At 50.9% G+C, this 12,712-nt stretch overlaps 1 protein-coding gene and 1 long non-coding RNA gene across 4 annotated transcripts in view; one reads left to right on the top strand and one right to left on the bottom strand.

Moving 5' to 3' along the window:
* Nucleotides 1-6,637: 6,637 nt before the first annotated feature.
* On the bottom strand, nucleotides 6,638-7,769 carry LOC116492900. Its single transcript, XR_004253688.1, has 2 exons — nucleotides 7,707-7,769; nucleotides 6,638-6,804 (listed from the first exon to the last, which is right to left on the bottom strand). It is a non-coding gene; the product is annotated as an uncharacterized LOC116492900 (long non-coding RNA).
* The window catches only part of ADAMTS9 (ADAM metallopeptidase with thrombospondin type 1 motif 9), a 75,563-nt gene continuing 70,243 nt past the window's right edge, over nucleotides 7,393-12,712 (top strand). For all 3 annotated transcript variants that reach the window (XM_032193888.1, XM_032193889.1, XM_032193890.1), the window contains exons 1-3: nucleotides 7,393-7,546; nucleotides 7,661-8,082; nucleotides 9,434-9,593. In XM_032193888.1, coding sequence (XP_032049779.1) covers nucleotides 7,453-7,546; nucleotides 7,661-8,082; nucleotides 9,434-9,593 — 676 coding nt within the window. In that variant the 5' untranslated portion in view covers nucleotides 7,393-7,452. The remainder of the gene's footprint in view (nucleotides 7,547-7,660; nucleotides 8,083-9,433; nucleotides 9,594-12,712) is intronic.

Below are 12,712 nucleotides of genomic sequence, written 5' to 3'. Positions count from 1 at the left end.
AGTAGGCCCTGACATGTCAAAACAACGTCAGTTAAGTCAACAGAGCCATTCACGTTACAGTGATTTCTAAGTCATGCTTCCTCCCTTTAAAAATTCTGGATGGAAACGTTAGAGGTATCTGAGAATTAAGCTGATAAAACACAGGGAGAAAACGTGGAAACAGCTGGCTTAAAACTCGAGCCTGATTCCCATCACCAGCATTCAGTAATGTTATTTATATTCTAGTGTATACAGAAAGCAGAGAGGCCTGAAAAATATGGCATGTGTATCCCAATGCTCCTGGATGGTAGGACAGGAAATTAACTCCTCAGTCGTGCTGCTGTATCTGCAGGCGTGCAAGACCCAAACAGAATGGTGCTTATTTCTCCTGGCATCCTCACGGAGAGTGATCCTACCAGGTCATCCTTCCTCTGACCAAAAGGACCAAGTAAGGCTTGGTTTAAAGGCCTGGGGAATTTGGGGACTGACCTATGTTTGTGTGTGCTTAAAGCTGACACAATTGGCACCTTATTCAATTGGTTGAAAACAGATAAAATTAAGTCCCTTTTTCTGCAATGTATAATTCATCAGTGAAAGACAATGTTGCAGGATACCATTTAGCATGAAAACTGCTCAACGTTAGTCTCCATGAATCAGTCTGCTACCTATAAAGTTAAAGGCAGATATTCTTCAGGAGGGGAAAAAAAAAAAAAAAAAAAAAAAGTCATATAAAGAAGAAATCCTCCTCTTGACTGCCTGCATTTAGAAGCAGCCTGCATTTTGGGTAATTAAAACTGATGATCCTGACAAACATTCGCCTCCAAAGAAGTACTCTATTGTAAATGTAAACTCTTGAGATCCTTCCAGGCATACCAGCATAACTGTCTCCTAAAAATTCTTCCCAAGCCATCTGGTGCCTTATCTTTGTAGCCAAGCCATATAGTAACTTTAAAAGAAGATTGTTTCTAGCAGGCTTTAGTCCCAGCACTACAAATTCTCTTGGAAGTGTCACAGCGAGCTCTGAAACTGTCAGCCAGGCAGCTTTGGCTGCGTGGATACTCCACTTCTCTCTATCATGATGCAAGATGTCCAGCTGGGGTTCCCCAGGGAGTTCTCGTTCTCCTGTGGTTTGCAAAGGGAGTGAAGGAGTTACAGGGAGAAGCTGGAGAGGCAGTGCACTTCCAAACAGGGATTTACACTCCATTAATTCTCTCTACGGCAGCCCAGGCTGAGTGGCACGACATGAATGTGGTTAGGAAGGCTGCAGCCAATTCACATCATTCGCATAGCTCTCCCCGCACCTGCAAGGGGAACGTGGGGATTCCAGGTTCAGTCCTACACAGCCTTTGCCATCAGGAAAGGTATTTAGTGAGTGAGAAGGCAGGAAGGCGTGGAGCAGAAATGGCTGGTGGAAACAGGAGAGGACAACTGTTTTAGCTTTGCAGATCAGCCAGAAATTGCTCTCCTTTGGTTGCATCCCACAAATTCTGAGCCTGTTCCTTAACATCTCTTAAACCCCATCGTTTAAGAAACACTGAATTCCTACTGGGAAGCAGGAATTTTGTTTCCCCAAGTAGAGGTTGACAGTAAAGTCAGGTAACAAAACCAAGGCTGCGGGCACCTGACAGCAGAGCAAGACCCATTAACATTCATGCTTTTTAGTTATTGATGATCTTCTGGTGGTTGTATAACCAGTACAGAGTTCCTACCGCTATACAAATACGATGTCGCCAACGCTTCCCCCAGGGAGATGTCTGCTTGTAGCTGGCTACCTTGTGACACCCTCAGGGAAAAAGAGCTTGGTATCTGTAGAGCCGCTTAGCTTTTTCCCTACTCTATTAGAGGTTCGTATCTTATTATCTCTGGAGACAATCTACTATGTGGGGAAAGAATGAAAACAACCCTCCTAAAATAGAGTTTTACAGTTTAACGATGCCTGCACTGAAATATTAAGCTGTGCTCTTACGTTCTGTGCAGGCTGGTGTGGGAGGGTAGAAATAATCACGGGGTCAGGGCTCCGTGTCCTGTGCCAAATCGACCATCTCAGGCTCCTCTTCATAAGGTGACGGTGATACCTTGCAGACCTGTTGTGATAATTAGTTTATGTGAATGTAAATACGTGGCTCAAAGGGCAAAACTTTTTGTACCTGCAGGACTTGCAATGTTCCCAGGTTGCCTTTTGGTGTGGGGTTACAGAACATCTGCTCTGCTTGGTCCTCCCAGCATTACTACTAATGTTTTGGCAAAGGCACCTGGAACTTAGCACAGATGCACATGTCTGTAATATCAAAAGTCAAAAGGAGTGCACTCAGGTCCTGTTTGATTTATGGCGTGTCAAACGCAAGGGATAAACCACTGTAATGTTTCACTCGATGGCTTCATTTGCACAAAACTGGGCAGATGCAGTGCTAAGTGTTTCTCAGCTACTTTGGAACCTGCCCCAGATTGCTGCCTGCAGTAACGAGGGTACGGGATGGGGGCTTTAAGTGCAAGTCAGCAGTGGGATCCAGGAGCTGGGCTGCTCTGGGCATGCGTGTCCCCCGCTGCAGATAAGAGGTGCAAGCACAGGGCGCAGCGTGTGAGCGGTCAGCAGCAGCGCTGGGAGCCGGGGAGGGGCAAGCTGGAACCAGCAGTTTCAGTCAGAAAGCCTCAAGGGATCATGACGTCCATCCGTGCTGACCTGAAACCAAAAATCCCACACATTTGCAGTGTCCATGTGGGCTTTACTGTTCCTCCCATGCAGTCCCTAGTTCCTAATGAGTTTTCAGGGTCAACGTTGTTCCAAATCAAAAACCGAGAGGCGTGCTTCCTCGCAGAGCACTTTGTGACACTTGTTTTCTCTCCCTCCTTCACCTTCTGTTCTCAAGCCTTGGTTCCCAGCCCAGAGAAGGAGCAGGGACACAAGGACAGCTCTCCTTGTGTTCCCATTGCACGCAGCTTGTGGCTCCATCTCCCCCAGACACGCAGCATGCTGGGTGGGAAGGTGCCAGACTTGCACCCACTGACCCCAGCCCAGGCTGGAGGACATCTGGGTCTTATTTGCCTGTGTGATCTTGGATGAGTCTCCTCAATGTGCACATCACAGTATTCAGGGCACCAGGACGGGACTAAGCTGAATTTGGAAATGCAGGTACCACCATCCAGCCCTCTGAGGTCTGAGGAGCAAACCCCAAACCCACCAAATGGCTCAGACCTCGACAGCAGCAGCATGCTGCACAGGGCATGGCACAGGGTGAGAACACAGAGCCCAACAGAGAAACCAGGAGCTGAAGCAGCTACTGTAGATGAATTACTCAGTATATTTAAATCCTTTTAATCAGGATCGAAAGAGTTGTCTTGGCACTGAAAATAAGTTTGAATATTAACCGTATGGTGAACCTGTAAGTCTCAGTCCCTCCAAATAAATGGGAAAATATTAAAACAAAACAAAAAGCATTGACATGTTTGCTGAAAATGTCCTTTGAAGAGAACCCTTTATGTGAGCAGAACATACTCCAAATCTGAGAGAAAAGCAGCACAGAGCAGTATCTTCGCTGGCAGTGCAAGCAAGCGAGGCTGAGGTCCGAGCAGCTGTTTGAAGGGAATGAAATCTTTCACTTTCTGACCATGCAGATTAGACACCAGGAGAAAATGTTTGCTCTCTTCAGTTATCTGCTGCCATTGAAGAGAAGCTATCAAAGAGAAACTGTCTGCCTCCCGGGATAATTGTTGGGCAAGCGAATGGATGCAGCAGATAAAGGAAGATGCTGCTTACCCGGAGAGGCAGAGCGGCAAAGAACAAAGATCAATGTCTGGGAACTGTGCTCACCTACGAGGAAAAGGAAATGGTGAGGAGGGTGAAACGCAGCGCAAAGCCTGCAGGAGGCTTGGTCTCCTCCAGCATGTTCTTGCAGCAGCGTGTATCGCCTGAATTCTCCTACTGAAGTCTTGTTGTTGGGATTGAGTTCTCATTTTGTAGTTTATAGGAGAGGCGTTTGCAGCTCAACTTTTGCAGTATTTATGAAGGCAAAATTCTCAGTGTTTCAAAGGGATTTTTCTACGAGTAGGTATGGGCTTTTAAGGGGTTACTTTTTGACTGGCTGAGGACTTTGGAGCCTGCACAATTACCATACTGTAAGTATTAATAGATCCTTCCTAATAGGAAAGTTATTTAAGTTTGTAGCTTAGCTCCTCTAAACTCCACATCATCTATTTACTTACACTACAGCTTTCCTTCTACGCTTTCTAATCTCCAGCTGTGAAGATTCAGAACGCTGCACAACATACAACTTTTCTGCCTGTCAATGGAAACAACGTTGTATGTAGGCAATGCCATGCTCCTGGGAGGACAGACCATTTAGTGCCATCACAAAGCCTGAATTTGGTCCTGGGGACACTTCAGTGCACTCCCCAGCTCTGCCCCAGAAGCGAGACCTAATTGTGGTCACTCCATGGGGCAGCTCCCCACTTCTGAAGAAGGAAAGTTTCATTTCGATCCTGTTCTGGATTGCAGGTGTTAAGGTTTCAGGTAAGACATAACCCGTGGGGATGCTTCTTCACACACCAGCCTGGCTCCATCCAGCTCTTCAGCACCAAAAGGAGGCATCCGACCCCCCCACGGCACAGGTACATGCAGCCACATCACCCCATGCCAGCTCCTGAGCTCCTTGACCCCAACCCCAGAGCTAAATTTGCTGATTATCTGGTAGAAAACTGAGCAAGGAAGTAAAGCTTTGATAGATTTTTTTGCACTAGCTCTTGCCAATGCCCAACCTGGTGCAAGGGGGTGGTGAGGCTGGGACCAGTGGGATGCGGGGTGCTTGTGAAATCCCCTACCCTGGGGGCACTCTGATAAAACAGCAGACCATTTCCCAACACCCCCCTGATGGGAGGGTGAGGAAATGAGTTAGGGCTGCATCCCTCACCCAGGACACCGCAGGATGAGCTCCACGTAAGCCTCTTCCCCTCCCCTCTGACTCAGCTCCCGTGCTATGCTCGGCTTTTCACTCTTTCCTCAGGCAACTCCGCTGCTTGTCCTGCTCCTGCTGACTCTTTCACTGACCGGCAGCAGCCTGGTGTTGCTCAACGCTCCCGATACATGTCTGTGCCCACCTGAGTGCAGGATACGGCCTCCCCTTGCCCATCACAACCGGGGCCATCACCCACGCTCAATCACACCACATCCCTCTGCATGTGAAGCCTCAAAGTTTTGGGGCACATGTAGAAATGGTGAGGTGATGGAACACCGTCAGAGGTTCGGTAACACGTGGTGTGCTCCCAGCAGACCAGCACGACAGCTCAGGGAGCAGATACTGCAACGTGTTAAGTCATTTATTTGATGATGAGGCAGAGAAAGCCAAGAGGACTAGCCTAGAGGAAAGCCTCATTGCTATGTGGTGATGTTTCAAAATTCCCCTTTTTGTTCTTCCAGCAGCCCAAGAACCTCGTTGGCTTTTCAGATGTGATCAGGACACTGCTCAGCATGGGACGGGTGGGGATGCCACACTTCCATGACGAGCCAGGAGAGGCCATGCTAGCCAGGGTTTGCACGGTAGCCCCAGCAGGCTTTGCAGATGGAAGCTGTTTTAGGATAATTTGGTGTCTTTCCTATTTTGCAGATTTCTTAACGTGTGTGTGAGCAAGCAATTGGCTGCTGGGACAGGAAGATGTGACCGTGCAGGCCCTTTGCAGCACTGAAAGCAAACCTGGTGCAGGTTTGTTCACAAGCTGGTGAGTGCTTGAAGATCCACCCATGCTTGGTTATCCTGAAGAGCTGCTCCTGGCAGCGGGTGACACCTACCAGGAGAGGCACTTCCCCATTCCTCCGTACCCGTGGCAGACATCTCTGCTCCCTAGAGGCTGTGACCATCATGCAGCCACAGCTGTCCCCTCATCAATCCTAAAGGTGGATGCAGTGAGACCCAGCACCATCAGAGCTGACTGCACACGAGGCAACTCACGTCTGGAAGCAGTCAGGCTCTGCCGAGCCACATGGCACATGGGTGAGTTACCTTATCATAAGCAGCCTAGACTTAAATTAAACATGGTTTATAAGCAGAGGCATAATGGTGGCATATTGGGAGGTTATGTGCCATTATAGGGTGCCCTTGGGATGTGCTCATGCGGGTCTCCACCAATGTGGAGATCCTGTACTGTGCTCTGTTGTGGGGCTGCCGAGGAGCCCTCCTCGTCCAGCAGCTACAGACGATGGCTTTGTGGGTGATGATCTGCTTACATGGGCTTCTGCATTCATTGTATAGAATAAATAATTTACCACTAATGTTTGCGATTTGTAGAGCTTCAGCAGTTAGTTTAGAAGAGCCAGGAGGTGCTGTTTTGTCTAGAAGTGAATTCTGAACTTATTATCTTAAAGTAAATTCCCTTTCTGCAGGAAGTACCGGTGTTGCTGCTCTTTGTCCCAGAACTGAGTGAAGTAAAAAAAAAAAAAAACAAACTGACATTTTCTGTGGAAGAGCAAGTCAAGCTCCCAACCATCTCTTTGCATTTGCCTTGCTATAGGCTTTAAATTTCATAGCATCCTTCCCCATCAAGGGGAAAAAAAATACACAGGTTTGACAAAGGGCAGAAAACAATGTTGAGTGGCACTTAGCTCTAAAGGATGTCTTAATTTTTTATGGAAATTTTCCAAATTGTAAAACAAGACACCAACTGCCTTAGATAAGGAAATAATCTCTCTTTTCCCACAGGGTGCTGAAAACTGCCCGGCATAAAAATAACCCTGCCCCAAGTTGCTTCAAGTGCTTCATATCTGTGAAACGCAGGAGACACCGAATGCTATAAAAAGTGTCACACATGGGTTTCTCCGTGTCCGCTTCTTTGAGCTGTCTTAAAAAAAAAAAAAAAGAAAAAGAAAGAAAAAGGTCAAGTTGGGTAAGAAAAGCCCTCTTAGCTCCCGGGGGAGGACGATGAGGTTCTCCCTGCCCCCCGCCCGCCCCGTCCAGGCTCGGAGCCGCGGTGAGGGCTTTTCTCGGCGAAACCCTGCGATTCCGGCGTTCCTCGGGAATGAAAGAAAGTGACATGTTGGAGAGGGGAAAGAGGGGGCGTGGGGGTGGGAGGAGGAAGGGCTGTCCAGGGCGGGCTCTTTTCTCCTTGCTTGATCTATGGAGCCCGCCCCCTTAAATTGGCTCCCGGGAGCGCCCCGTCCACCAGCCCGACGGGGGGAGAGGAGGAAAGGAAGGGAGGGAGGGAGGGAGAAGCAGCAGGCAGGCAGGCGGCCGGTTCCCCCGGCCCGGCCCGGCGGTCCCGGCCCCATGCGCGGCCCCAAAAGCCCCGCGCCCCGCCGGCCCGCCCGCCCCTAACGCCGCCCGGCTCCGGCAGCGCACCGGGGGGCGGCGGTGGGGGGGGGCAAGAAAAAAAAATAAATAAAAAATAAACTAAAGGGAGAGGAAAAAAAAAAAAAAAAAAAGAGGACGAGAAGAGCCCGACCGCCGCAGGGGGAAGGCTGCGCTCCTCTTGAGGACAGCGCTCAGCACCATGCATCTTGCGCCGCTGGCGCTGGCACTCAGCACGCTCTTCATCGACGGCTTGAGGACGGCAGCGAGGAGGCAGAAGCTGCACCCCAGGCAAGGTACGGGGCAGCGGGGATTTGGGGGTGGGAGGGCACGGGGTGGGATGCTGGGCTGCCGGCCCCGGGGGCTAAGGGGCGAGGCGCTCAGGGGTCTGTGCCTCCGTTGCCTTGCAGCCAAGCTGCTGGAGAAGCTGAGCGAGTACGACATCGTGACCCCTACCCGCGTGGACGAGTTCGGCGAGCCCTTCCCCACCGATGTCCACTTCAGGAGGAGGCGGCGGAGCGCCGGCGCTGCCCCCGACGCCTGGACGGCGGCTGCTGCTTCCTCCTCCTCCTCCTCCTCCTCATCCTCCTCGTCCTCCCCTAAGGCTCACTACAGGCTCTCCGCCTTCGGGCAGCAGTTCCTCTTCAACCTGACGGCCAGCTCGGCCTTCATCGCCCCCCTCTTCACCGTCAGCCTCCTGGGCGAGCCCTCCGCCGAGCAGCGGCGCCTGTACGCCGAGGCGGCGGACACCGACGTGAAGCACTGCTTCTACCGGGGGCACGTCAACTCCCGGCCCCGGCACACCGCCGTCATCAGCCTCTGCTCCGGGATGGTAAGAGAAGCCCCTGCACGGCCCCGCCGCGGCGGAAGCGAGGAGGAGGAGGAGGAGCAGGGGGAGGGAGGGTGGTTTAGGAAAGGATGGGGCCGGCCCCTTGCCCCCGCCCCCGGTTGGGGCTGCGGGATGGGGGCGGCACGCTCGCCCCGCGCTGGGGTTTCGCCCGGTCCCGTTTTTTTTTTTGTAGCCCGTCGGGGTCAGGGGATGGGGTGAGGACAGCCAGCTCCGCGGGTTTTGGGGCAAAAGTGCCCCCCAGCGGCACCCCGCGAGGGAGGGAGGTGATGGTCGGGTGTAGGGAGAGCGGGGAGGGCACTGTCCTGCTGCACGGGGTGCTGCTGGGGTCTGGGAAGGGGTGGCTGGGGGAGCCGGCAGTGCTGACCCCAAAGCCTTCCTGCAGCTCGGGACAAGGGCATGACCCGAAGAGAGAGGAACACAGGCTTCCTTGCAGCCTGTCCTGGTGTCCTTCTGCACCTGGGGATGTTGGCAGAAGGATGGGCAGAAGCTCCCCAGCAGTGCTGGTCCCTGACCCCTCCAGCATCCTTGCACCCCAGGGTACCAGTGATGCACAGGAAGGGATGTGCTTGTCCCAGGTGCACCTCTGGGAGGTCCCTGCTGACCCCTGCCTGGACCAGGGGCCAGCAGGATCCATCCACCCCTAGGATCCATCCCAGTGCAGCAGTGCTGCCCCACGGGGTAGGCTGGGGGCTGAGCCAAGCTAGCACACATGTGGCTGGGCAGGCCTTCCTCCCAGCAGCACATCCCAGCTGCCAGCCCTGCTTCCCAGCCTAGGATGGCCACGGGATGCTTTTTGTCCTGGCTGTACTTTTCTTTTTCTTTCCCTTTTTGTTTTTTTTTTTTTTTTTTCCTCAAACCCACCAAATCGCATTCATACTTAGGTGCAACTAGGAGCATTGGTGTCTTTTCATAAGCAGGGGCTACACTGGCTGGATACATCCCTTGGATCCTCATGGGTGAATTGAAAGCCTGTTTCAGGGAGAGCTGCTTTATGAAAAGCAGCACAATGTGGTGGGGCTGTGCTGACGTGCCCTGCAGCACCGTGTCCCCTTGGGCAGGAGTGGCATGGTCACTGGCGTACGATCTGGCAGGCATCCCTCTGCCACGCTCCCTCCTACAAATTAGTAGCTTGCTTTCCATAAGTTTCATCAGGACAGCTGCAGGAAGCAGTGCAGCCTGGTGGGGGTGTGATCCATGTGGTGGGAGCTGGAGCTCCAGCCTTGTCTTCATGGGATTGCTGCAGACCCTCCTTTCATGCTTGCTTTGGGTAGTCCTGCTCTGTGGCTCATCACTGCCCAAAGCTGACTGCCTGCCCTTCTCCGGTCCCTCTCAGCTAGGCACGTTCAAGTCTGATGATGGGGACTATTTTGTCGAGCCGCTGCTATCGCTTGAACAGGAATATGAGGAAGAGCACAATAAACCACACCTAGTCTACCGACACCGGACACCTCCAACCAACTCTTCAGGGGACAGGCAGACCTGTGATACTCCAGGTACTCGTTTTGTTTCTGCTCTTAATGACTTGGCCCTTGTAAAAGGGAGCTAATTTGCAGTAAAAAGTCGCCAGGTTGATGTAGGGCAGAAAGGATGTGAAGTCGAGGATCCTTTTAGAAGTGGTACGCTGTGTGTTAGGAAGAGGCTCACAGTGGTACTGCTGTCCTGGAGAGACGTGATGCGCCTGTGCTTTCTAGTAATCAGTTACAAGGAAGTTGTGGTCAGGAAAAATGTTATGGTTTCCATTTCATCCCTCCTGGCAGGAGATCATCTGGGCTGTCTCACTGTAAATATCCCATGAGCCTTTAAACTTGCTTTCTGTCCCCACCTCCACGTGATTCCTAACCATCCTAATCTGATTTGCTCTCTGTCTGAAATTCTGTTTCTGTCCTTTTAATGACATCCTTCTGTCTTGGTCTCGCTGTGCCCCTGGTCCTCCCTCCCCAGATCTGAGCACAAGCTGCAACGTCTTGTTTCTTTCTAGTGGAAATGAGAAGGTACTGACACCAACCCTGGCAGTTCTGCCCTTATTAATCACTTTTCCATGGTTCACTTTCAAAGGCTCTTTTTCTCCTTATGGCCCTTCCTCCACCAGCACCGTCTCCTGACCTCTTCGCTCCCTCTTTCTAGTCTTTGCACATATGAAAGAGCACAAGCCTTTTCATCTCCCCTTCACGTGCCTTGGTGAGCAATAGCCTTGCTCCTACTGTCCCTATTATCTGCAGTGGCCTCCTGCTGCTCCCTGCCTCGTTGACTTCCTGATTTTCACAACTAATCCTCTCCTTTGGCAGCAAATACCCAAGTTCCCTCTGAAGAAGCTCGCTCCTTTGGTCTCCTGTTTCACCTGCTGTTTCTCCCTCTTCCTTTGGCCTGAAGCTAGATCCACAGGAGCTTTAGAGCCTAAACAGAGTAGACCTTGACTGCCTTCCCTTGCGTGGGCTGAGAGCTGCCCACGTGCTGCAGAGCAGGTGGAGCTGCTTGGGGAGTAAGAGTACCACCGGAGGAGAAGTGTGGTGCCAAACTTGGCCTGCATTTAGCACGTGTGACTCATTTGGCACCCGTGACTGTGGATCGTGGCCATGCTGTTGAGCTGTCGGTGGTTCAGCTAAGTCAGAAGCTCTGGTGCTTTGTGACAGTGTAGAGCTGATGCACTAGGAACGTGCTTCTTCTCCTAGAAGACGTGTGGATATGCGTCCACATACAAACGTGTGTGCTGGGGGACCATGGTGCCTCTCACAAGGCTGTTTTTGTCTGTTCTTCCAAGGGTTGCTGCTGGACTATGCCATTCTGGTTTCTCTCTTCCAGCTGTTTCTGCTCCCTTCTTTGAGATCAGATGCAGGAGACTCAGAACAGTTGGAAAGAAACCCGGAATCTGGCACAATTCATCAGTAGCCCTTGGAGGAATGGAGCAGCAGATCACAGGACTCATTGAACCAAAGGTAGCTGGGAGGGCTCTGACAATTGTTTGTGGACTTGACTCTGTGTAGTCCATTGTATTTCACCCCATTTGTCTTGTAGCTTCCATTATTCTTCTGGATCATGATTCATGATAATAATATTCAATAAATGGTATAACATACATGTACCCATGTTCCTCTCTTTTCCAGCAAACTTTGCCTCTTGCTTGTCTTTGTTTTCTTTATCTGTTTTCAGCTCCGTCCTGTAGTGGAAGGAGGAGGTCTTGCCTCTCAAATGCAGGAGTAGGTTCCAGGTGGCCATGATCACCTTGCTTTCCCTCCATCTGTTCCTCCCCTTGTACTGTTGTCCCTGTTCCTGAAAGGGAATGCTGCTTTGGTCATACATGTGTGGTGGACAAGTCTTGGTCACTTCATTTAAGGAGCAAGTGTAGTGTAGACAGTGGCTGGTAGAGAGAAGGTATCTCGTGTGCCTTGGGAGCAGGGGGGAAAACACAAGCTCTTGCAGTTCTCTAGCACTTTCGGATGGGATGTGTCTGTCACTTCTAGCAGAGAAGAAAGGTTTTGTGAGAGTTTGGTATCGCTGTAGGGCGTTGTGTGAACCCAGCCTTTTGTCAGAGCAACGTGTGAAAAGGTGTGTTTGCATTGCAGGCTTTTCCTGGCAGAGATCTTAATTTGCTCAAAGAGGAAATTCACGCGAGGGAAGTCTTAAGTACCCACCCTGCAGTGAGCAAGGGAGAGCGCCTTGCCAGGCAGTGGTGCTATTAAGAATTGCCTTCTGATAGTGTTCTTCCTGGAAATGATTAATAAGCGGCATACTGTGTGCCCTTGCCGTGATGATGTAATTATAGACTTCTGGTGGAATTCAGAAAAAGTGTCCCTTGTGAGCTGACTGATAGAGTAAAAGCTTTCATTTCCAGCAGCCTCCCTTGCATTGCTTTTAGTTTTCAGCATCGTCAGGTCAACGTGGAGAAACAGGTGCTTGATTTTTGTTAACTTTTAATTAGCAGTTTCTGATAATTATTTAGGTACCCTATACACAAGACACTGCAGATGTTTTGGAAAAAAAAAATCTTTCTCCTCTGGATGCTGATGGATCTCAAATGCAAGCTGTGCTCTGCATATAAACTTGTGTAGCACACCACTGGGGTCTCCTGGCAGTGCACTTCAGCCGTCTGGTGTATAGTTCAACAGCTGCAATAAAAACTTTTGTCAAAAGTTTTCCTTGGGGCAACGGGTAATGTAGTTTCAGGCATAGGAAATGGTGCAATTTCTCCTCCTTCCCTTCTTTTAGTTACTACCGTGAATCAATTTGTCATCTGGCCGAGGATCTGGCGGAATAATTAGCTGTGTATTACTGAATAGCCCTGACGGGATGAAGACTTGGCCAGGCAGCCTGCGTGATGTCACTAGGTGCAGCGCCGCTACCACCCATTGCTTCACGATAGCAAGCTCTTCCGATCCATATTATTAATATCTGTTCTTTTGAGGTGGAGGAGGAAGAGAAAAGATATTCAGCTCCTAAAAAAGAAAGCGGAGGAAGTTGCTCATTGCGTAGCTGGAGAGCAGGGCTTTCCTGAGTCCTGCAGAGGAACCATCTGACTGGGATGATAAAAGGCACGGAGCTGCATCCTGGGGTGATGTGGATGCTGTCGGGAGGCTGGCCTGACCTCCTGCCAGGAGCAGCCTGATGAGACCTTCCC

This window comes from Aythya fuligula, chromosome 10 (genome assembly GCF_009819795.1).
Source record: "Aythya fuligula isolate bAytFul2 chromosome 10, bAytFul2.pri, whole genome shotgun sequence".
Lineage (NCBI taxonomy): Eukaryota > Metazoa > Chordata > Aves > Anseriformes > Anatidae > Aythya > Aythya fuligula.
This window is presented reverse-complemented; position numbering and strand designations above follow the sequence as displayed.